Genomic DNA, 24,717 nt, shown 5'->3' with positions numbered 1-24,717 from the left:
GAGGAGAAGGGGGAGGGGAGAGGGGGGAGGAGGAGGAAGAGAAGATAGAAGAGGAGGGGGAGGCAGCTCCATCTCAGGTGCAGACCACTCTGGGGAGGCCAGAAACCAGGCCTGGTTAAGTCTGAGAATTCATCTGCTAGTAAGGAGTGAGCAAAGGTTGCTAGCTAGAGCTTTAGAAGAGCACCCCTTACATGAGAACCGTGATAAGCCAGCAGCGTTTACGGTAAAAGGTTATGATAAAGAGGTAGTTAGGGCAGGGGTCCTCTAAATGCACACGCATCCGATCACCCAGGGTCTCCCTGGTAAACACAGACTGCTGGGCTGCATTTCTGGTTCATCAGGTCGAGGGCTGAGCCTGAGAATCTGCATTTTTGACCAGTGTCCATGTGATGCTGATGCTGCCGGTCTAGGGACCACACTTTGACTTAGAAAGCTTCGTTAGCTGATCTGCTCTGACGCCTCAAAGCCGTGTGCCATGAACCTCAGCGTTTGTTCTCTAAATGCTGAACAAAAAACAGGTCCTGTACAGCCAAAGGCTTTCCTTAAAAATAAACTTCAGGCTTCTATCTAACCCAACCCAAGTCAGTACTTTATTTTCCTCAAGTTATTTTTGCTGCTTGCAAATTATTTTTTAAAGGACAAAAATGCAAAGACAATTTTTTAAAGTGCAACTCAGTTTCTGAAGGATGACTTCTGAGAAAAGTCATGTCAAACGCAAAGTAAAACAAATCAAACTAGGCTCAAGATATAAACAACTTCAAAATAACTTAGGAGGAACAGAGGAAGTCAAACCAGAACCCTGTAACTCAACAGCCCACAGGTCCCCACTGAATTCACGTCCATCTAGAAAAATGCGACTTATCAGAATCTCTGAGAGTTGACACGGGGTAAGGTGAACGCTGCCACTCTTTTTTGTGAGCAAACTTTTCATTCTTTCCTTGTATCTCTGGGGCCTATGTGTTGAATGGAAGCGTTCTAAGGAAGAAAAGGACTAGGAAGAATAAATTCCAACAGGCAGAAAGGCAAATTCTGAAAGGGGCGGAGGACCGCGTCACTGGGGAAGTGATTCTTCCCAGCCCAACCCTATCCCCACCTATGACGCCACAGCCACAGATGACCATAGGATGGAATTCATGTCTAGTTTTAACCTTAGACGTTTACATAAAAATAGGATTTAGACTCACCTATTGAATATCCCATAAGCACTCCCCAGGAGCCAAGACATTAGCAAAGTCCTTTTCTGACTGAGTGTACTCTGATCATCATTAACAGGCACTAGGTACTGCGTGTCTTAGCCCTGCCCCATCGTGTGTCAGAAGAACGTCCTATAACTGGGGCTCGGGACCAGGCTGCCCACTTAAAGTCTGCTTCTGCACCTGACTAGTTATATGACCTTGGGCACTCAGTCAGCATCACTGTGCCTGCTGCCCACCTGTCAGGGGGCGTTAGCAATATTACCAATTTCCCAGTGGAGTTCAGAGGACGCAAAGGATTAATTCCTGTAGAACTCAGCTCAGTAAAAGCGTTTATTTATTATTTATTTTTCACAACTTCTCTATGACGTATTTATATTACCCTTAGTTGCCTCATCCGTTATCTAGTTTCATTTTCTCTAGAATTTACTCTCTTAGTGATCTGATTCTTCTAGCAAATTTGCAATAAAACTGCAGCTAAAGATGAGAAAAAGAAAAAGAAGTGATGGAAAAAATAGGTAAGTATGGGAAAAGTCAAATTTTAATAAAAATCATACAGTTGTGGTCTCCTGACATTCAGACCGAGAACCAGGGAGCAAGAAGAATAGAGGCTAGAAAAAAAAAATGCAGAAACAGAACTAAATGGTCGTCATTTACACCAATTTCCACTTCCAGGACCCGCACCACGGCCTTCATTTGTTTAATCTCTTAAATCACTAGCCCGGGAGGTGTCTGGCTATTGACGGCCGGTAGGCTTTTTGTTCTGTTACCCTGGGCTCTGAGAGCCTGCACAGAACCAAGAACACGGGCTCAGGTGGACAAGACATCTCTCTGTTACAGCTGACTTCCCACCTGGCGCTCCGGGACCCGCCCAGCACCACGTGGAAGCTTCGTGAGATTCACAGACTTGGGGTGGGGTGAACTTCAACTTCATGGTATGCAACTGCTTTTTCTCTGCCTCTGTTGTTTTGTTATGGATCATGAAAACAGTCTGTGACAGACACACTTCATATTCCGTGAAGGATCAAGCCCGAAGGGCCGTCAGGCCACTGTCATCCGAGGCTAGGGTTTCATCTCCCTCCAGCTCACCATGACGTTCAGCCTGGTGCTTTTCAGATAACTTAGAGCCGCTGTGGTGCCTCACGCTCCCTCCCTTCACCCAAAGTCTGAAAGCCCGGACCTCGAGCATTCAAGCTGTAAGAGCGGTGCTTTGAGCGCTGAGAAGATGCCAAAGTAGAAGGTTACACAGCGTTCAGAATCATTCACAAAGAGTGTAGTACACAAACATAGAATTAGGTATGGCTATACAACCCGAGAAAACCTGGCTGGAGAAATTAATAAGGATTTCCCCCGTTTGGGAAGAGGGCGCTTTCAACTGTAATACGACACACCATTTAGCAGAAACTTTATCTTTTGAACAGAGAGAGGGAGGTTTTTATCAGATATAGCCCGTAACTGAATCTTAATCCTTAAAGGACACTTACAAGAAGGAAAACGACGCACACAAACGTCTCTGCTGACTCTGGACATCCCACAGCAATGGACGTGTTCAGGATCTAGCTGTAAGGGGCACATCTCACAGAGGGGAATGGTGGACCCTCTCTACCAAGATACGCATGGAAATGGTGAGTGAGAACGGTTCACCACCTCCTCCGCACGGGAATGTTATGCAAATGACAGTACTGTACGTAAGTTCTTCTTTACCCACTGAAAACGTAAAAGAAAGGAACTTTTAACCCTGCTCCACCCCAAACCCCAAACCCTTGAAAAGAAAGAACAAAAGACATCGGAATGGGAAGAAAAGGAGCAATTCTGAAAAGAAAGTCATCACTGGTTCCAGTATCTGAAACGCAGAACCAGAACAGAAGGGCTCTAGTCCCTGGACTCACTGGTCTGACGAGTTCTGGGGGGGTTAGATGTTTGTGCTGTAGACCACGTGACAGCCCCGCCCCGGACTGTCCCTAGGTGGTGACCTACTGCTTATGCGAGCTCCCCCCTGCCTCCGGGGGCCCCCCCAGCTCAGGGAGGCTCAGGCTGTCCGATCATGTTCTGTGACTCAGCACCGGGAATCGGAGGCAGAAGGCGGATTGCAGTTTTCTTTTTTTAACCTTTAGTCTGTTGCCTGTGTATTTCACACCTCTCTTGAGTATTTAGAACAAGTAAAGGCATCTCCTACTCTTTTCACTGCTCCGTAATGAGTAAGGATCCTGAGTAGTGCTTCTGACTGTTGGCCAACAAATCCACCACGGCCGCTGGACTCTGACACCACCTGCTGGCCATGACCTTCCGAGGACTCTTACCTGGGGCTCCTGTGTACATGATGGAAAACACATTGATCGCGATGGTAGCGGCATAGAACACGGGAAGCGCCCGGAGGCCGTTGGGAACGGGGTCCTCCTGCGGGGTAAGGAGATAAGGGGGCAGGTCAGGACTCCAGGGGCATCTGCAGGCAGCACAGGCAAAATGACACAAGTCAGTTCTGGGAAAGCCCTGTCCCTGCCGCGGTCTGTGTGCACCTCCAGACCCAGGGCTGGCCTGGGCTGACCCTCCTCCTACACGAGTGCTGTGGCAAAGGGCCCACGATGGTGACCAGCAGACACGTTAATGTGCTGGGATCACATGAGGTGGTGGCAGATGTGGGGACAGAGAAGGGCTGTTGGTGAGGCCAGCTTCTGGGACTAAAGCCCTGACCCGGAGCACTCACTATTCTAGCTACATTGACATTGGTCCCAAAATCCACTTTCAACAAATATTTTGAGGCCTGACCCTCTGAGGATGCCCTGAGAAAGTCAAATGACTTCAGCACCACGGCATTACTACTAGATTTTATGGTACTCCGTGACACGATCCGGGTTTGCTGTGTTGAAATATATAAAGCAAGGAAATACAGGACCACGTGCTATGACTTTCAGAATCCTTTCACGAGGTGGAGCATTTCACCTTCAACTATTAAAAAGTGAAAAGAACTGTGGGTTCCTTGTCTAAGAAAACATTTTTTTACAACCTTAGGCTTCTGGTACAACACTTCCGAAATCTAATATTTCAGCGAGAACAGTACTGCACGTGTTTTAGGCAAAGTCACACCTGGGAGAATATTCGAAATTTAGAGTTTACAGAGGAAAAGTACAGAGTTTGAGGGTTTAGATCTACAGAGGATTTTGAAGCAAAAATATGAACCGGAACTCCCTGACGCAAAACTGGCATGTAGGTGTTGCTTAAATAATTCAAACATGGGCTAATTTCTGATGACCATGTAAGACACTCTTGTACATTGGTATGAGTCTGTGACCCACCCACGATAAAAGGAAAATTAGGTCTAAGCCTTGATGTGAGCTACAGAAGTCAGGATCAGTACAGACTATCTCACAGGTTCCTACTGTCACGTGCAAACGTGTGCAAATCAAGTACATGTGCAGAACTGTAAACTCATCAAGAACCCCGCCTGCAGTGTCTCAAGCGGCCACCAGCACTTGTCAGGAGGCCTGAGGTGAATGGAAGTGAGATGGCAGGAAAGGAAGAGCTGGGGTGGAAGGTGATTCAGCCGCACGGGAGTCCCAGCCACAGTCACAGGCAGGGCAGGTACAAAGGGATGGGCAGGAGCCTGGGATGAGGCACGTCCCTTGCCGATCTGCCGTGGACCTGGGACAGGAACCCAGGCTGAACTGAAAACGAAACGCTGAGCTGCTCACATGCCTACTGCCTCCGCTTCCAAAATGCTGTTTTCTGGGGGACGACGGCTGCTACAGAAAGACTCCCAGGCAGTAACTTCTCAAGGCGTAAAGTCTTCAGTTTGCGTGTTGTAACTGAATCACCTTATGTTTTCTCAAATAACCTATTCTTAAAACGCAAATGGAAGCTGTCTCATTGAGACCCGTCTCTGTTCCTCCTCCTGTCTCGATCCCTCCCTCCCTCCTTCCTTTCCTTCCTTCCCTGCACCCATCACCTGCCCCCCATCCAGGCAGCCATCCCTCTCTCTTAACAGATATTCAACCGGCGTCTCTGAAGGGCTAAGCAGTGCTGGGCGCCGTCTACACGTGCGAAGAGACAGTCCCGGTTTCTACTCTCACAGACCTTACGGTCAAATAGCGAACAGGGGGCCAAGCAGGAGATAAATCGCTGCACAACGACGCGAGTGCAATGATAAGAAGGCAGTGAGCGTGTGGGGATACAGAGGGAGGTCCCCAAGCGGAGGCTGGGGCAGGAGCACCTGGGAAGTGACTCCTGGCGGGGGGCAGATGACGGGGGTGGAGGGGGGGCAAGAGTGGGTGGCACCTTCCAAGATGTTACTGGGTCCTAGGACAGCTGGACCCCGGAGAAGGGCTGGTAAGTTTGTGATCATCCAAGAGACTGAGCCCCGCCTAGAAGAAGAGCTGTGCCTAGAAGAAGAGCTGTGTCTTCAAGCAAGGAGACCGCTGAAGGCAGGCGTGTCCCGATGTGCTTGCGTGTGCTGAGCAGCCAAAGGCAAGCAGCAGGGCTTATGAAACGCTGCAACAACCCCTTGACAGGCAAATCAAAATGTAACCAAGGTTTTTTTTTTTGTTTCTTGCCGAGAATACTGATCTCAGTAAGCTTCCATTTTCATCTCATTTTATTTTTGATAAAAATGTACCCACACCACCACCACCCTGCCCCCGTAGGTGTTATTTCCTTCTTTTTATCCTATCCTCAAGGATAGGAAGAAAACCAGTGTCTGAAACTTCCTTTCTCCATTAAAAAAGAGAAAACACCTTACATTTGGGTAAATTCTCCAGCTGTTTTTAGTGCTAGTTAATTTCAAAATTGTAACACTATCTTTCTCTATTCTGTTTACTGTTCACAAAATAATTACCTTTCCTTTTTTGAGGTGTGAGCACAGTGCCCAAGAATGCTGACCAATGAACTAAGTCATATGGCAGGACACCTCATGTCCAGTGCTGGTTCTGGGGGAGCCCCTGGGTACTCTATCCACCTCTTCCCGCCTACTTTAGAATAATGTCTAATTCCAACTTCAGGGGGCTGTGCCTTAACAATTATTCCTCTGACCCCTCTCACTATTAATTTCTATTGAGTGGAACCAAAATTAGGTCTAAAACTTAATTAAAAAAATAATAGCCTCACTTACCTTTTTTAAGATGAACATTCTGATCAGTACAAACAGCACGCCAGACATGAAACCAGACAACAGCGGAGATATAAACCAAGAAGCAACTGAATAATTAAAAGAAAATCTAATGAATGTTAAAATTCTACACAACTCAGGTCCTATTTATATAATACAGTGATACCAACATATAGCACATACATTAGTAAACATTCCTGGAATTGTTCACCTTGACTCAGAACCCAACAAACCCACTGCCTTGGCAGACTGACCTCCACACGGGGGTCACCGTCCTCACACACAGACCCCAGGCCACGGCACACACACCACCTCCCAGCTCCGGCCTCCGACGACGGTTCCTTTGATTCCCACTGAGCCCCTTCTGCCTGACCTTCATGCAGCCCCGTCCTGTGCCAGCTGTAAGGGCCACGGAAAAGGGGACCACCTTCCCTTTCAATTTCCAAGGCCAGCCTGGTACTGTCACCCCGTAGCCTCTGGCTGCACACTGGAAACATCTGCAGAGTTTTCAAAAACTAGTTACATTCTGGGTCCACCCACAGAATTCTGATTTAAAAGGTTTGGAATGGGGTCTGGGCACTGATATCTTTAAATTGCTCTCCCAGGTAATTCGAAAGTGCAGCCAGAATCAAGCACCACTGTTCTAGAAGCCTGGGACCTCGGGTGAGTTTCCTGGGATGTCAGGTGAGTTTCCTGGGGTCAGCAGAGTTCCCTGGCAATCTGTGTCCTGCTTGCAGTTCAGGGATCCGCTTATCCTAGGGCTCCTAAGGCCACTATGATTCGTAAAAGGTTGGAGATGGGCGAGAGAGAGTGTTTTTCACAATGGGCGTGTTGGTACTTATGGGGCTGAAAGGACGTCCCCCTTGCTGAAAAAGTCAGACCCAGGAAGTAGGTTGTCAAACCTCTCTTAACAGTCCCCACTGGGCAGCCCACATCCCAGAAGGAGCACCAGGCAGACTGGGCGTCTCCTGGATGCAGTGGGGCAAGTAGCACTCGGCTCACTTCCATGCTTCCCCATCACCAGGAACTCTGACTCCTGGACCAGGGCCCAGTTTTTCTCTGCCTACACACTGATTTCAACCAGATAAATTTCTTAACGCCCCAGAACAACAGATACTGATTTTCAAAGCTGGATGACAATGTAGCATCTGAAAAGAGCATCTGGAGTTAAAAACTGCATAACAGTTCATAATCTCTGCTAACAGAAATTTTAAGGGAAAATGTTCATAGACCTATCCATATAGGTCTTCTAAATGTTAACACTGAAAGAAAAAAAGTATAACAGTGACTTTTAATAACACTTACTCTAGAAAATGTAAAGTTTCCTGCTTATAAGTGAAAGAAAATGGCAATTACCAATCTTGACCAGCTCCATCCACTGCACACCTTTTGTACCAATTGCGACGAGGGAGAATCCAATGGTGGCCCCAACAATGCAGTGAGTCCCCGAGATCGGGAGCCTCAGGAAGGATGCAATGAGCTGCCAGACGGCGGAGCCTGTGGGTTGAAGATAAAAAACAAAGGCAGAAAAAAGTCAGATATACAGCGGGGTGTCTCAAATAGCCATAGAAGGAAGAAACCCAAATTACCTTCTCCTTCCCAATGCCTCCCTGGGGTTAATTGTCTCTGGATTCTTTTTTTTTTTTTTTTTTTGTAATTTGATATCTTTATTTCTTAAAAATAATATATCATTTTTTTACAACTTTATTGGAGTATAATTGCTTCACAATGGTGTGTTAGTTTCTGCTTTATAACAAAGTGAATCAGTCATACATATACATCTGTTCCCATATCCCTTCCCTCTTGCATCTCCCTCCCTCCCACCCTCCCTATCCCACCCCTCCAGGTGGTCACAAAGCACTGAGCTGATCTCCCTGTGCTATGCGGCTGCTTCCCACTAGCTATCTACCATGCCACTCTCTCACTTTGTCACAGCTTACCCTTCCCCCTCCCCATATCCTCAAGTCCATTCTCAAGTAGGTCTGTGTCTTTATTCCTGTTTTACCCCTAGGTTCTTCATGACATTTTTTCCCCTTAAATTCCATATATATGTGTTAGCATACGGTATTTGTCTTTCTCTTTCTGACTTACTTCACTCTGTATGACAGACTCTAGGTCTATCCACCTCATTACAAATAGCTCAATTTCGTTTCTTTTTATGGCTGAGTAATATACCATTGTATATATGTGCCACATCTTCTTGTTTCTTTACAAAGCCCCAAGAGAAACCACTCAAATAACTTTAGCCAAAGGAACATTCTTCAACACTGAAGCGATAATGCTGACTTATTCAAAGGAAAGTATTTGAAAGTATTTAAAGAAAAGCCCTGTGATGTCAGTTCCTAGTTGCCCCTGTCACGGTCAAGCCAAGGGTGCTGGTGATGAGGTGAGTTCTGATGTGAAGTGTGGCCAGGACCAAGGAGGAGACTGAGGACTAATGAACATGGAGAAACAGGAAAGGCTGCGTACTGGAAAAGATTCTGCTGTAGTTACGCTGTTCAGTCACATCAAGAGGAGGCTAGATACTGCCTATGTATATTAGTCGGTACAAGAGAGAGTATAAAATACAAACATCAAGTCACGATGCTGTACACCTGAAGCCAATATAACGTCACGTCGAATATACCTCAATAAAAACAAAGAGCGAGTGTGTGTAATCCCACGTTACTTTTCGCAGTTCTGCCTCTCCTGTGAGAAGTACCTATGATATTTAACCCCACGCTGGGCATCTACCCTCTGTGCCTGCCCGGGCGGCTGGGCCTTTTTTGGCCCGCTCCCTCCAGGCCTTCTAATTCTCAGGAATTAAGAGGATCCCTGGGTTCGGGCTTTGTGTCCTTTTACCTCGATTTCGCCACCCTTCTCTAGGCTTCGTGTTCTTCCAGGCTACAGTTCACTTCAGATATTTTCATAAGCAGATCAAGTTTTGCAAGGAGTATTAAAAGCATCGGCTGGGGAGAGGTCACTTTCGGAAACAGCTGTTGAAAAGCTCACACAGGGCTGCAGGGGACAAAGGGCCTGGCTGATAAGCAGGGCACGGCATTAATCCCAAGTGTTAACTCTGGAAATCTGGCTGCTTGGTAGCAGCAGCTTTAAACAGACCCCTGGCATTTTCTCCAAAAACACCTGCGTCACAGAGGCTCGTGAGAGGTCGTGCGGGTCCCCATTCGCGGAGCAAGCCTGACAGCTGCTCTGGGAGTGCCAGGCAGGCTGACCTTTGTGTCGCAGCGGGCCGTGACCCCGAACCTACCCCCTGAAACGTGTGCTGGGAGGAGGAGGGCCAGCCTTGGGCTGCCAAACCAGTGACAGGCTTGATGGCAGCAGCCAGGCTCCCCCGCGGGCAGTCCTGCAAGCCCGGACATCTAAGCCCTGGGCTCCTCAGGGACTAGTTGTTTTAAAAATAAAGCCGGACTCTGGAGCGCGTTTCACACCACAGAACCAGAACTTAAAAAGCAAATATTCTTACAAAAAGTAAAATAGTGATGTTAAGAGAATGGGATAAACTCACTCACGTGAATTCAGACCATGAGGTTTTCAATCCTGAAAGCCACTCTCTCTGGCTGACTTTATAACAGGAGGGTTTGTAAGGAAAGGTAGGGGGACGGGGCTGCCTGAGAGAGGGAGGAAGGGGGCAGTGGGCACTGGGGAGCAGGGGACAGAGGGGAGGACGGGGCCTTGCAAGGCGAGAGTGGGCCGGAGGCCCTCCTTGACCTGGGGAATTCCTGGAGGTGAATGGGATTAACGTTAAGAAAAACAGAGGGAAAAAGAGAGAGTTTCACCTAAGATAATGATGTCCTGCAAAGAAGGAGGAGATTAAGCCCAGGATGAGGCTGCCAGACAAAACCTGGGCAAAGTGGAGGTTAAAATGGGTGTCTGAGGCCACGGGCTCCTGGAGGATGAAAGAATGGCAGAGAAGGTACAGGTCACGCGGAGGCAAAGAAGACTCAGCACTTCCTAGGGTGCTTCCAGGAGAGGGCTCGGTCGTGCTGTCGTGGGTATTCCCACGAAAAGATGGCGCGTTCTGAATTCTCAGTGGATTTGGGGAACCATGGGCAGTTTCACGCTAAGCGGATCGACTGTTGCTTTAGGGCTGAGCTAGAGTCCCCGGAGATGCCTTGTTCAGGGAGTGTGGCTGGCATGAACAATTTCTCCTACCCAATCAACTTAACAGCTTCTACCACAACGTTACCAGCAAGCACAGAGACCCATGGGCTTGGGGTGACGATTATAAAGAGAAAAGAGAAAAAAAAATAAAGAGACGGGGAGAACAGGGACAAAGAAAGGGATGTTGACTTTGAAAGAGGAAGATTGGGAGAACTCAGGCATCTGAACAGAATCATCTTGGTTTGAGCCAATCATGATTATACCACCATCTTAAAATTCCCCAGTTCCCATGTACAAGGAACCCAGTTTTAAAAGTCTAGGTAACTCTCACCAATTCCCAACAAAATAGGCTTTGAGATTCTTCTAACCACACACCAAAAAAAAAAAAAAAAAAAAAAAAAAAGACATCAAAGCAAACAAAATCAAGTTATTCAAGCAAAACCCCCAAATGCTTTGGTTGACCTAAATTCTAGTGGAGGTAAGTATCCTTCATTCTTTGAGTGTAGAGACCAAGGCCAGGGGTGGGAAAACCCCAAAACTGGACAACTTATGCTGTCTACACAGCAAGTTAGTGGTGACGTGGAGCTCAGCCCACAGGCCTTCCGTCCACCCAGGGTCCTGGGGCAGCCTCACAAACAAACCTCCTCAGTAAGCACCACCACTCCCCAAAGGGCTCATCCAACGCAAGAAGGAACCTCTGTTAAGATTGAACTTCATCACTGTATAGCACAGGGAACTCTACTCAATACTCTGTGATGACCTATATGGGAAAGAATCTATAAAAAGAGCCGATATATGTATATGTATAACTGACTCACTTTACTGTACACCTGAAGCTAACACAACATTGTAAATCAACTACACTCCAATTATAAAATTAAAAAAAAAAGACTTGAATTTCATCAGTGTTTTTCTTTATTTCTCTTCTACTTTCAATATATCTTGTCCGCATCATACCGACTGGCAAAATCTTAATTTCCACTTGATATGATTACGTCTTAGATATTGATCATGACAACTGAGGGTGAATTTGACAAACAACTGTCAAACTGTCAGGGAAACGTCAGTTATACCGGACTGTGATGAGACGTACATGTTCAGTGAAGGTGAACAATTCAATCGTTACAGTCGCTGTTGTAGTAAATGACTTTTAATTCTTAAAAATAATGATGGGGGCTTCCCTGGTGGCGCAGTGGTTGAGAGTCCGCCTGCCGATGCAGGGGACGCGGGTTCGTGCCCCGGTCTGGGAGGATCCCACATGCCGCAGAGCGGCTGGGCCCGTGGGCCATGGCCGCTGAGCCTGCGCGTCCGGAGCCTGTGCTCCACAACGGGAGAGGCCACAACAGTGAGAGGCCCGCGTACCGCAAAAAAAAAAAAAAAAAAAAAAAAAAAATGACGAATTAAAGTAATCACGAGCCTTACATCTTTCAAACAACATGTGCAGCTGACAAAGAGGAACTCCTCAGCACATATGACCTGCTTACTGTGCTTTAGTAGTATTTAATCCCTTACCGAGGACATCCATCTTCCAATCAAAGGCCTCAACGACTCTACTTCTCCAACTAACCCGCTGTAACGAGAAGATGATGGGCCATCTTCAACCTGGCAAATGACCTGCACATTCTGGGGGCTTAAGAAGTGCTGGTGGTGGTAAACCCCTGGGGATCCATGGGATGTAGCCGTGTTCTTGGTCCACCAGCATCCGGCCTCCCGGTGCAGGGCTCTCCCCACAAAAGCACGTGCCCTGTTGAAAGCAGAAGGTGGCAGGACTCCCCTCTCCCCCCCTCCCCCACTACCCGTGTAGACACGCCATCTGCTGTGCATCACTTCGACCTAGAGGCAAGCATAGGAGGAGCTTGTCGGCAGCACCTAAGGCCCTGCTGCCCGAATCTTCCAGCTCAGCAAGGGCAGCGCCCACGGTGCTGCCAGTGTGGAGTCGCCTCGGGTAGGGGAGGAACCCCACGCCCGACACCACCAGTAAAAGGTCCTACTGCAAACAGGTGACATACAAGTGATCTTCCGGTGGAAAACAGAACAAGCGTACTAGGGTTTCCCTGGTGGCGCAGTGGTTGAGAGTCCGCCTGCCGATGCAGGGGACGTGGGTTCGTGCCCCAGTCCGGGAGGATCCCACATGCCGCGGAGCAGCTAGGCCCGTGAGCCATGGCCGCTGAGGCTGCACGTCCGGAGCCTGTGCTCCGCAACGGGAGAGGCCGCAACAGTGAGAGGCCCGCGTACCGCAAAAAAAAAAACACAAGCATACTAGATGGAGCTCCCAGGGGTGGAATCAGAAAATCCAAACAAACACTAACAAAAGGAACACAAATGACAGAGAAGACCAGAATTTCTTGAAAACACAGTCACTTAAGAGTCAATTGGCAACTGCTCTAAAACTTCAGTGGAGAATACAGAAGTTACGCTAATAAATACTGGTTTTGGGCAACCAAGTTTTCAAAACATTACTTCCTAACTGATGAAAAATCTATGAAAAAATAGAAATGAACCTTCAAGGTTTATAAATAAACCTAAGTAAACCTCTCAAACACATTCACTTAGACGTGCTCTTTCTTTAATAACTTTTAAACAGCTTTAAAATGACAAAGAGCTATGCTACAAATATCTTTTTCTGGACTTTATGAAAAGCGCTGACTTAGCCAAAATCTATTTGAACAAGCAAGTCTGCCATACATTCAAGGAAAGAAATGGTTGCTTGATATTTGAACGCTGACCAAAATCATAACTGAATTAAAACACAGAGAGCACAAATAAGATATAGTAAATGAGAAATCTGAAAAAGTATATACATATACATATGGCTGAATCACTTTGCTGTACACCTGAAACTAATGCAACATTGTAAATCAACTGGACTTCAATTAAAAAAAAAAAGAATCATCAAACCAGTTTTTGAAAAGTTAAAACAAAAATCTCATTTATGGATATGACAAATGAGAAATGGGTCAGTGGACACATTCCCGCGGGTGGAAAGACGAGGCTACTTACCGACCATGGCACTGACCTCCCCGGCCATAAGCGTCTGCACGGTGTGGTTGTACAGGTTCACGTCAATGATGCCTTTCCGGATGGTCTCTCCGACTTTGGCCCCCAGTAACACCGAGCCGGTGGTTTCAAAGATTGAAGCCAGGATGCAAGCCTGCCTCAAGGTCACCACACCCGAGCCCACGGCGGTACCAAACGAATTGGCAACATCATTGGCACCCACGGAAAACGCCAAGATAAAAGCTATGAAAAAACCCAAGATGACCATCCACAGATACTCATCTGTGGCCATTTTGGAAAGGGGGCTCCGGGTACTTTTCTTTTGCAGAAGTATTTGAAAGCCACCGAGCTTGAGGTTCAAACGTCGTCAGGCCGAGAGTTCTCGTAAACAATGAGTCTGCTCTGGAAAGTGCCGTATGATGTTGGAGCTGCACAAACTGCTAGCTGCTGGTTTTCAAACTACTGTCAGGACAGTTCATTGGGTTGTGTTCAGTCAGCGGTAAAACACATTCCATATTTTCCTTTCCAGTCTGGTAACAGGAAGAAGACAAAAGAGATCAATTACCCTGAGGAACCGGTGACAACAGTTTGTTCTTTCAGAAAGAAATGTTTGGAAACTGCTGATAGGATCTCACGCTGGCATGTGGCAGATCTGACCATAAAGCAACACAAGGAAGATTATCATCAGGCTAACTGCCCAGCCCACCCCCAGAAAAGCTGATTCTAGAACCTTCCAGGGTGGAGGTGCTTTATGATCACAGACTGATAGGAAGTCTTAATAGGATACATTTTTATGCAATTTGAAAAATATATGTGGTCTTTATTTTAGAAAGAAAAAATTGCCTTGGATGAGCACAAGATAAGGAAACGAGAAATTCAGAGTTACTGAGTTTTTCAAATACGTGGATCATGCCTAATTTCTTGGAGCAGGGTGACCCAATGTGGCTCTGTGACACTGTGGGGTGTGGCAACTCTCTACCTGACCATTTGCACACCCTGAGCTCAGCAGGCCCCGGTCAGACATGAAGTGACTCTTTCAAAAGGTGACAGGGTGGGAACTGAAGGGGCTCCCGGGGACAGGGAAGCTGGAGTGAAGCCACCCTGTCAGAGCAAGAAGCAGATCAGGTCACTTCGCCCTGCTTCCCACCTCGCTCGGGGAACAGCCAGAGGCCTGACCACGGCCTGGGAGGCCCTCCCAGATCTCCGTGGGGCTCCCCCACCAGATCTCCTCGGGGCTCCCCACCAGATCTCCTCGGGCCCCCCCACCAGATCTCCTCAGGGCTCCCCCCGCACATCTCCTCGGGGCTCCCCACCAGATCTCCTCGGGCCCCCCCACCAGATCTCCTCAGGGCTCCCCACCAGATCTCCTCGGGCCCCCCCACCAGATCTCCTCGGGGCCCCCCACCAGATCTCCTCAGGGCTCCCCCCACAGATCTCCTCGGGGCTCCCCCCACAGATCTCCTCGGGGCTCCCCACCAGATCTCCTCGGGGCTCCCCACCAGATCTCCTTGGGCTCCTCCCCCACCAGATCTCATTGGGCTCCTCCCCCACCAGATCTCCTCAGGCCCCCCACCAGATCTCCTCAGGCCCCCCCACCAGATCTCCTTGGGCTCCTCCCCCACCAGATCTCCTAGGGCCCCCCCACCAGATCTCCTCGGGCTCCCCGCCCAACCTCCTCATGCCTCCCCCCCAACCCTGCCCGGGCTCACTGACCTCAGCTCCTGCCCACCCCCACCCTCACTATCTCGCTCACCTCAGGGCCTTTGTACCTCTGGTCCCTCTGCCAGAAACAGCCTGTCTGATGGCTGCACAGCTCGTCGCCTGCTCCAAGTCCCTCTCCACCCAGATGTCACCAGAGCAGCCCCCCCTGACCCTGTCGAGGAGCATCCCCCATGCCCTTACCCCTCTCTCTCACCCGGCCTTTTTTCTTTTCTACCGACCACCTCATTCATTCACTCACTCACTCACTCACTCCTGTCTGGCCCCTCATGGGACGCAAGGACTGTGCTGTGTCTCCAGCACACAGACTAGCGCCTGGCACGGGGTAAGCCCTAATCAAGCTGTTGAACAAGTGAAGAAAGAAGCTGTTAAACAAATGAAATAACTCTTGCATAGGCTTCCTCCTGGGATGAAGATGTGACATCACAAAATTAATACATATGTGAAGTAAACATGTCACTAAAAGCCTCAGACCGGTGGTGTTCTATTATTATATAGTCAAAGTACCACATCTGTGTAGTTCCTTTGAGTGGTTCTAGGCATCGGGAATGGTGCCCATAAATGCTAACTGAACTGAATAAAATAGGCTCATACACCACGTCATACACAATATGATCAATCAACATTAAGGTTATTTAGAGGGAAAAAAGCAGGACATAAAATTTATGTACCTGTGATTGTGGCAATGTTAAAAGGCATATAAAAGACCAAAAGGTAATCACTAAAATGGTAACAGTGGTTGAGTTTAAGAAGCAGTGTCAGAGATCATTTTTTCCTTTCCTCCAAAAACTGTATACCATGGTGACGTGCTTTTCAAATTAAAATAATACATAAAAAACAAATCAATAAACATATATTGAGAACCATCTTTTTAAAAAATATAATTCACTAAAATGTGGTGAGTACACGTGCTGGGAGGGCAGGGTAGGCAATGCTACAAGGCACACGATGAAATAAAAACTGCGCCCTGACCACCTTCGCATTTTCTAAGCTTTGTAGTCCATGCAATTCTGGAGATTCTGGGCCCAACGGAGACACGGGAAAAGACCACTCTAAAGGCAAGAGACAACGTTCTATAAATGAAAATACAAAATTAAACCATTCTGGACCAATATTATCTTAAAATATAAAAGAATTCTAGATGAAAGCTCATCTGTCAGGGTAGGTGGCCCAGAGAGCCAACAAGGACAACGCTCAAGAGATATTTACTGCATGCCCCCGTGTGCCCGTCACGAGGAGGATGCTGAGTGATGACGGACGGGGTCCTGCACGTGCGGAGCTCCCGTCCAGGGAGGGAAACACATGCTCATCGACAAACACACGTCAGACCATCAGCTGCAGCCGATGCTATGGAGGCAGGAGGCTCTTGCTGTACGTGCAGCATCCTGAGCCCACGAATGGGGGCAAGTCCTGGTCTGCGCGGGCAGGAGAGGGTCCCCTGCCATCTGAGGATGGGGGGTCAACCTGCGACTGGGGTAGATGTTCCAGGCGGTTCCCAGCTGGGAAGGAGCGGGATGAGGGGAGGGGACCGGTGGCAGCCGGGGTGAGGGGACCCACGATGGAAGCTGAGCTGGACCATATTAAAGACTGTGGTCACCGCCTAACAACAGGGGGCGCTGAAAGGGAGCTGACATGCTCAGACCCTCCTTCTGGGAGGCCCCCTGGCCACAGTGGGGAGCGGGGACAGGATGGAGGCCGGGGTGGACGTGGGGAGACTGCGCAGACAGGGTGTCCTGGGCCCAGGGCAGGGGTGGTGACGGGGAAGAGAAGTGATGTAAAGAAGCCAACCATGGCGTTGGCTTGTCAACAGCGGTGGAGAGAGGAGAGCTGGCGCCTACCTGTGGAGCTGGGCTGAAAAGTCACTGAGCGGGGTGTGTTCTCCCTTCTGCACTGTACTTGGTTTTGTGTGTCGGTGGCAGGATGGTGTCTGAGCACAGCTCGTGGCTGGACACGGCACACACAGGGGTGAAGGCAGCTCAGCAGCGATGCCCTCAGCCCAGCTTTGCTTGGAGTGAGGCTTTTCATTGTCTTTATGGTCCCCCTGGCACCATTTCAGAGCAGGGATTCCCTCTCCTACTTAGATGACCTTAGATAACTTGTCTCCACAACTGTGTCTATGTTTTCTCCTCCACACTCAAACCCTCAGCCAACCAGCTTAAGTCCAAAAGCAGCTGGTTGAGGAGAAATGCTTGCCCCTTTTCTGAGACCAGATGATTTCTATCTTGCATATTTACCTGGCCAGCTTCTTATTGCAAGTACTAACACCCTTTCTCCACTGATTTTTATCAAATGTGAGCAAAATACAGAGCTTAAATAACCACACAATCTGCTCTATGGAAAGAGATAGCAACACCACTGAAACCGAGCCCTTGGCAGGCCAGAGGACCACTGTGCAGGAGGCCACAGTGGGAGTTTGCCAAGAACACAGCCCAAATTCAGAGCGGCTGAGGCCCGACCAGGATGCCATCGGGGAGTGCTGGTGTCTGAAAGTAGGATTTTGAAGGGAGGTGATCACATCAGTGGGGAAATCTGACTTATTCAATAAATGATGCTGGGACAACGTGCGAGCTGCTATCTGGAAGGAAGAAAAAAGTGAGATCCCTACCTCACACCAACTTAAAGATTTAACCGTAAAAATTGAAACCTGAAGAAAATTAGAACATAGGTAAATATTTACTTAACATTGGGATGGGGAAGCCTAGACATGACATTGAAGGTGGTTAATGGAAAGAATCAACACATGTGAGTTCACGGGAATCCTGCAGCTGGAGACAGAGGAGTCTGAGGTGTGGAAGCATCACTTGGAAATGCCTCTTCTCGTCCTCAGCAATGGTTCTCAACAAGGGGCCGTGCTGTTTGGAACCTCCAGCAAATGCCTTCTTCCTTCTAACTCTCCTAGGAGGGTTTTTCTTTCTTTCTTTTTTTTTTTTTAGCAGTACGCGGGCCTCTCACTGTTGTGGCCTCTCCCGTTGCGGAGCACAGGCTCCGGACGCGCAGGCTCAGCGGCCATGGCTCACGGGCCCAGCCGCTCCGCGGCATGTGAGATCTTTCCGGACCGGGGCACGAACCCGTGTCCCCTGCATTGGCAGGCGGACTCTCAACCACTGCGCCACCAGGGAAGCCCTAGGAGGGCTTTTCTGAAAACGGTCAGGACGAGGAGGGGGGAGGTTGGAACAAGCTTCCTCTTTGCCTCTCCTTCCCCGAGTGTGAAAGCCCCTAAATGGCCGGGATTCACAGGACCGAACGTTACGAGATAGTCGTCAATTTTCAGACGCCATCAACCTCCTGCACTGGAGGAACAGAGCCCTTCAACTGTTGGACTTATCGCAGGAGGTACTGAGGGTTCCATGAGCTGTGTCGAAACGCGTCCTGTTCACAAGGTCCCGTCTTTCCTCCGTGCCTTCTGAGTTCAAGCAGCTCGGTTCGGCTCTCCTGCCCTCGTGTCTAGGCCTTCAGCTCTGAATGAGCCCTCCTCAGGGCTCCTGAGTTGAGGCTTACAGATTCTCTTCTTCCACGAGCCTCCGCCTCAACTCTCCCTAACACCCTCTTCTCCACCCTAGAAACCGGAATGTTAGAGGAAGGGTGAAAACAAACGTTCTCAGGATATTTCTAGTCACGTTTGTATGCTGTTTAAAAACAGCAATGTTGCTGAGTTGTAGCACTTAATAGACATTTGTGCACAGAGGAGCGTGGGTGGGAGGGTCCTGCTCTGAAATGCTGCCAAAGGCGACACCCGAGGAAACCCCTGGCCCTTCCAGCAAAGGTGCTGCTCCAGCCCCCCTCCACCCTGCACACCCCTCCCCCAAGCCTGGGGTCTAACCATCTCCCCAGTCCAGCTACCAGCCCCAGACAACCAGGTTGGTGGCAGACTGTGGCCTGTTCAGGAGCTCAGACCCACACAGAAAAGAATCCCAAAGATGACTTTTGGCTTCTTCCCCAAGCACACACCTATTTTCATCAATTCATGTGCCAATTCCAAACTCAGCTTTTTAAAGAACGCCTCTCATCCTGAAGGATGCTTACTGAGCTGCCCTTACATTTCACCCAATAACTTTGCAGTCCTTCTCCTGTCCCTATGATGCAGAAGGAATTCAATACATCTGTAAAATGTCTTATTTCCTGGGTCTGCTAGGAAACAGCTAAGTAGGGCAAGGTCCTACTTGACCAGGCTTCATCTCATTTACTGACATGAGCTGAGTCATAATTAATAGTTGCTTACATCCTCCAGCTTGATACACCTAAAAGCAGATATGAGGAGAGTATCCACTGGGTGGCTTCTGGGCTGTGCGGATCTTTTCCCTGACACTCAGGGGCCACACCCAGGCCAGGCCCTCCCTTTGACAGATGACGGGAAAGAGCCAGGTCCCCCATGCAGAGAACCTGGGGCTCTGAACTTATTTTCCAACACCTCCCCTGAGGCCCAAGTGCTGCACACACACCCTCTGAAAATGTACCACCTGCTTTCCCGGAAACCAGGACTGGATCTTGAATTCTGACACTTAAGTTGAAATATCTCTTCAGGGGTGCGACGTAAAATCCAGTGACCCTCTGCTACATGTGGGTGAGCCTGACTAGTAAGACAAAGAAACGACTAGCTTTTCCTGGTAATATTTAAATAAAACGGAAGATTCACTTTTGGAATCTTATGACTTGCAGAGAACAGTACAGCAGAAACATTTTTCTTTCACCATTCAGGATGTAGATCTTGTCATAAGGAGTTTCTTTTAACAACATCATTCTTGAATAGCTCACGGAAACATTGACGGCAAACGCTTAAATGTTAAAAAGACAGTTTAGGGCTTCCCTGGTGGCGCAGTGGTTGAGAGTCCGCCTGCTGATGCAGGGGGCACGGCTTCGCGCCCCAGTCCGGGAAGATCCCACATGCCGCGGAGCGGCTGGGCCCGTGAGCCATGGCCGCTGAGCCTGCGCGTCCGGAGCCTGTGCTCCGCAACGCGAGAGGCCACAGCAGTGAGAGGCCCACATACCGCAAAAAAAAAGACAGTTTCAAAAGTAATAGTATATTTAGGGTAGATAACGCTGAGTTTCATATTTTCACACGAATGATAAAAAATGGAAAATGATAAAAAAAAAAATGGAAACATTACTAGAATGGGTCTGAAACTGGCCTCCGCCCCCTTTAAACAGCATATTCACAGGTAAGCGGAGCGGCCCTGGGAGCAGACGTGCCTGGAGAAAGGCAGGTGGATGCTGTTCTGATGACGGCAGAGGCAGGGGGATGGGCACAGGGGACGAGGAGGGGAGAAGAGGGAGAAAATGACGTCAGAAGGCAAGGTGACAATGCAGCCAGAGGTCAGGCACCACCTGGGACAGGGGTTTGGAGGCAGAGGACGCAGGTAACAGAGGCAGGAGAAGCAGGTGTCCTCGCTGGGGCCTGAGCACGGACACAGAGCCTGGAAACGACGACGTATGACGTGCAAAGTGAACGACGTGGGACTTCCCTGGTGGCGCAGTGGCTAAGCCTCCGCGCTCCCAATGCAGGGGGCCCGGGTTCCATCCCTGGTCGGGGAACTGGATCCTGCAGGCACGCCGCAACTAAGGAGCCCGGCTGCTGTAGCTAAGACCTGGTGCAACCAAATAAATTAAAACAAAAAAAAAAGGGAACGACGCAAACTGGAACTGAAGTGGCCAGGACGTCGGCCAACAGATGCGGCCCCTGCCCAGCCCCGTGTGTCCTTTGCCTCCTCCTTTTCTCTCTGCTGTTAGAAAGGAGCATTTGTTTCTCCTGCCCAGAGAAAGGGAAAGAGCACAGGACCAGTCAGAGCCCCGGGTCCATGCCACTCCAGCCTCCTCCTGGCTCCACAGCCCTGGGCAAGTCATATCAACGCCTCATCTGAAAAGTAGGAAGAACAGCACACAGCATGGTGGTGGGTGAGGGCCCCCGGCTCAGCGCCAGGGATCCACACGTGGCGACCTGCCGTTACTGGCAGCTAAAGCCCTGGGCAATGGTCAGGAAACCTGAAGCCCAAGCCTGGAGCCGCTACTAACTAGCAACGTGACCATGGGTAAGTCCTGTCTCACCATCTGCAAAGGGGGACAGGAATAGCAAACCTAATGCATGCGAAGTGTTTTGTAAGTTGCGGTTAGCCTCAAGCAACGTGAAGTTATGGTATCACTGTAGTCACAGGAATTGTAACAGCATGAGGTTCCCAAATCCTTCTAGAAGCATCTTTCTCACTCGTATGCCCCCGTCTCCCTCCAGTGCGGCTCTTCTTCCTCGATGTACCGACTCTGGCCTTGTCTTTGCTTGAAGACTGACATACACTGTAAGGTGCAGGGACTTCTTTGAGGGGTGGAGGGAGGCGAAGAGGCAGAGAAAAAAGAACCCTAAAAGGTACTAAGAGAAAAAATCCACACAAAATGGTAAAGCTGCTTTGGAAAACAATTTGGTGGTTTCTTATACAATACAGCATACTAGCCAGCAGTCCCATTCTGAGGTGCATTTACCCAAGAGAAATGGAAACACACGTCTCCACAGGAAACTTTCTGTTCTCTCTCTTGAGTTTGGTGGTGGTTATACTACTGTGCATGTGTGCCCAAACTCATGGAACTGTACACTTACAACTGGTGGGCTTGACTGTATATAAATTATGCCTCAATCAAGCTGATTAGAAAATAATACTGTAATATATAAATAGGTGAGGTGATGGATGCACTAATTAACGAGATGTAGATGTACAAATACATATCAAATCATCACGGCGTACACTTTATTTATTTATTTATTTATTATGTTTTTTTGCGGTACACGGGCCTCTCACTGTTGTGACCTCTCCCGTTGCGGAGCACAGGCTCCGGACGCACAGGCTCAGCGGCCATGGCTCACGGGCCCAGCCGCTCCGCGGCATATGGGATCCTCCCAGACCGGGGCACGAACCCGTATCCCCTGCATCGGCAGGCGGACTCTCAACCACTGCGCCACCAGGGAAGCCCGACACTTTAAATTGTAACATTTAAATGGTAGTATCTTACCATTTTATTTGTCAATTATATCTCAACAAAGCTGAGAAAAAAAGAAGGAAAACAACAGGGTCATCTTTGATATTTCCCCTTCCTGTACTGCCACACTGTCCCCCCAACCCCCAAGTCCCCTAGGATAAGGTATAAAAGTTAAATAGTTAAAAACAGAAAGAAAGAGCCACTCCCTTACCTGAGGAAAGAAGGAACATTCCACTCAGACACAGTAAAACCAGCCAGTGCAACCAGTGGAGCCAGGGGTCAGGGGCAGGCTGTCACCCTTGCTGCAGACAATGATGTCAAGAAGCAAAGAGCACACCAGATCAGAGGAGGAGGCTGCACTGCACAGGGAAAGGCCCACAGAAAGGGACGCAGACACAGCTTTTCCTAGGCCACAGACGAGAGAGGAAGGCCTGCTGCTGGGAGAGCCTACTGACCGCCCTTCAAGATGGGCACTTAGTGCTTCCACAGAGAAGAGAACAGCGGCCTTCCCGTGGAGGTAAGTCTCCAGCAGTGCCGCAGGACCCAAAAAGAGGTACCCTTCAAGGTTAGGGCAAATATAAGCATTTCAGCTGAAAATCACTTCTGTGGAGGGCCACAGACGGCAGGTACTTGAAATGTGAACTTGTGGACATCTCATGGACCAAAGCTTCCGGGAGGTCAGTTACAGTAGACAAGAGCATGAGATAATAAAAGTGTCACCTTGTTTGACACTCCAATACCAAACTCAAAAACCGGTCCAGTAATGTCATCTCCCAAAAGTACAGTCAGAAATGATTTACACAGTTCCGAGCAACGGTGTTTATTTTCATGTGAGGAACGGTGCTTGTACACTTGCCAGGCTGGGCCAGAGGCAGGGCCATCCCAGTCCTCTACCTTGAACGAGGAGGACTCAGGTAGGGAATGGGTGTTCTTTATGACATCAGTCTCAAAAGTTCAAGAAAACAAGTAAATAACTTAAAATGTGAAGAAATACTCATGTACAAAGATGTTTATTAACAGGGTCATTTATAATGATCATGAAAAAGAGGAAACCACCTAACTGTCCCCAGACAGGAGAATGGCTGCAGAAACACGGGTGACTTCTAAAGATGAAATATTATGTAGTCACTCAAATGGTGTAACTTGAGAGTTTTACATGACATTGGAACATAGTAATAATGCTAAGTGAAAAATCCATACACAAAATGGCCTGGGCCATATTTCAACCGTGTTTAAGAATGCACCGGGGGCTAAGGGACTAAAGAAACAGGCCCAGTAAGAGCGACTCTCTCTAGGTGTTTACTTTTTTTTTTTTTTTTTTTTTTTTGCGGTACGTGGGCGTCTCACTGTTGTGGCCTCTCCCGTTGCGGAGCACAGGCTCCAGCGTGCAGGCTCAGCGGCTATGGCCCACAGGCCCAGCCGCTCCGTGGCATGTGGGATCCTCCCGGACCGGGGCACAAACCCGTGTCCCCTGCATCGGCAGGCGGACTCTCAACCACTTCCCTCAACCACCAGGGAAGCCCTACATTTTTTGATATTATGAAAATTGTCTACAATGAGCAATTACTACTTTTATCAATAAAAAAAACCTTCAAACACTACAAAGAAAAGTACTTTTTTTTTAAAGTTAGGCATGTACAACCAAAATATGCTTAGTTTTTCCTAGTAAAGAAAATGAATTTCATATGAATCTGTTTTCAGCCTAGGCCTCTCAGACAATTCTTTCTTCCTTACGACCCATGACTTAAGACGCAGAATACGTCTTCTGTTCTCTTCATTTATCTTATCTTTGTTTTTCACTTTCATGGCTGTCCCTTTGTTCTGGTGCCTGAGCCCTCGGTGGATAGGTCTCTGCATGGTCTGTGGCCTCGATGTGCAGGAGTCTAAAGGTTCCTCCTCGGTCGCACGTGCTCTTTCTCTGGATTCTTTCTTCATCCTTCTCATGCTCCTCTGGAGGCTTTGGCCATCAGGACTGAACTTCACCCAAAGAGTAAGAAAATTTCCTGATGGTCCAAGTACTTCACAGTAGTTGAGGTTAATGTTTACAAGAAACAACCTATGATTCACTCTTTTAGCCTATCTTGGGTCACAGAATTAGAGATCATAAAACGTTCGATCTGAAGGGACTTTTAGAAGTTATCTATTCCAGTTTTGGTCCTTCTGAAGATGTGACTGTCCCAACTGAGAGTACAGGTTGTGATCACCCACTTACTGTGTAGGCGGCGCTCAAACCAAACCTGTGTGAAGGCAGCGGAAGTGATGCCCCTGGCTGACATGCATCGGGCTTTCTTGATGACACTACTCCTGACCCCGGAAGTTGGGATACCTCGAGGTCCTGGCCTCAGCCAGGGGTGGGGAGGCAGAGACCATGGGGAAATAGCAGAGGGTGATAAAGAGAGCGCGTTACCGAGAAGGCTGCAGAGCCTGCACCCTGGAATGTTTTCAGGGTCAGCTGATGTCTCAAGTGCTGTCCAGCTCTATTATTTTACATCATCCAGAGACCACAGGGCCAGGAAGAGGCAGTTTAGCCTGGAACTATGAACCACAGGATTGTCCTGTGGGGAGAGGGAGTGGAAATTTCTGACCCTCTCCTGAGCAGTGCAGTCAACGGCCTTCATGAATTTATGGAACGTGAACAAACTTATTTTGGTC

At 48.6% G+C, this 24,717-nt stretch overlaps 1 protein-coding gene across 9 annotated transcripts in view; it reads right to left on the bottom strand.

The window, feature by feature from the left end:
- The window catches only part of SLC20A2 (solute carrier family 20 member 2), a 106,713-nt gene that overhangs the window by 35,576 nt on the left and 46,420 nt on the right, over positions 1 to 24,717 (bottom strand). For all 9 annotated transcript variants that reach the window (XM_082608456.1, XM_082608462.1, XM_082608460.1 and 6 more), the window contains 4 exons: positions 13,393 to 13,919; positions 7,648 to 7,788; positions 6,295 to 6,380; positions 3,494 to 3,590 (listed from right to left, as the gene is read on the bottom strand). In XM_082608456.1, coding sequence (XP_082464582.1) covers positions 3,494 to 3,590; positions 6,295 to 6,380; positions 7,648 to 7,788; positions 13,393 to 13,681 — 613 coding nt within the window. In that variant the 5' untranslated portion in view covers positions 13,682 to 13,919. The remainder of the gene's footprint in view (positions 1 to 3,493; positions 3,591 to 6,294; positions 6,381 to 7,647; positions 7,789 to 13,392; positions 13,920 to 24,717) is intronic.

The sequence above is a fragment of the Mesoplodon mirus genome (assembly GCF_964341445.2).
Source record: "Mesoplodon mirus genome assembly, chromosome: 20".
Classification (NCBI taxonomy): domain Eukaryota; kingdom Metazoa; phylum Chordata; class Mammalia; order Artiodactyla; family Ziphiidae; genus Mesoplodon; species Mesoplodon mirus.
Note: the sequence above shows the minus strand (reverse complement) of the source record. Positions and strands in the feature narration are given on the sequence as shown.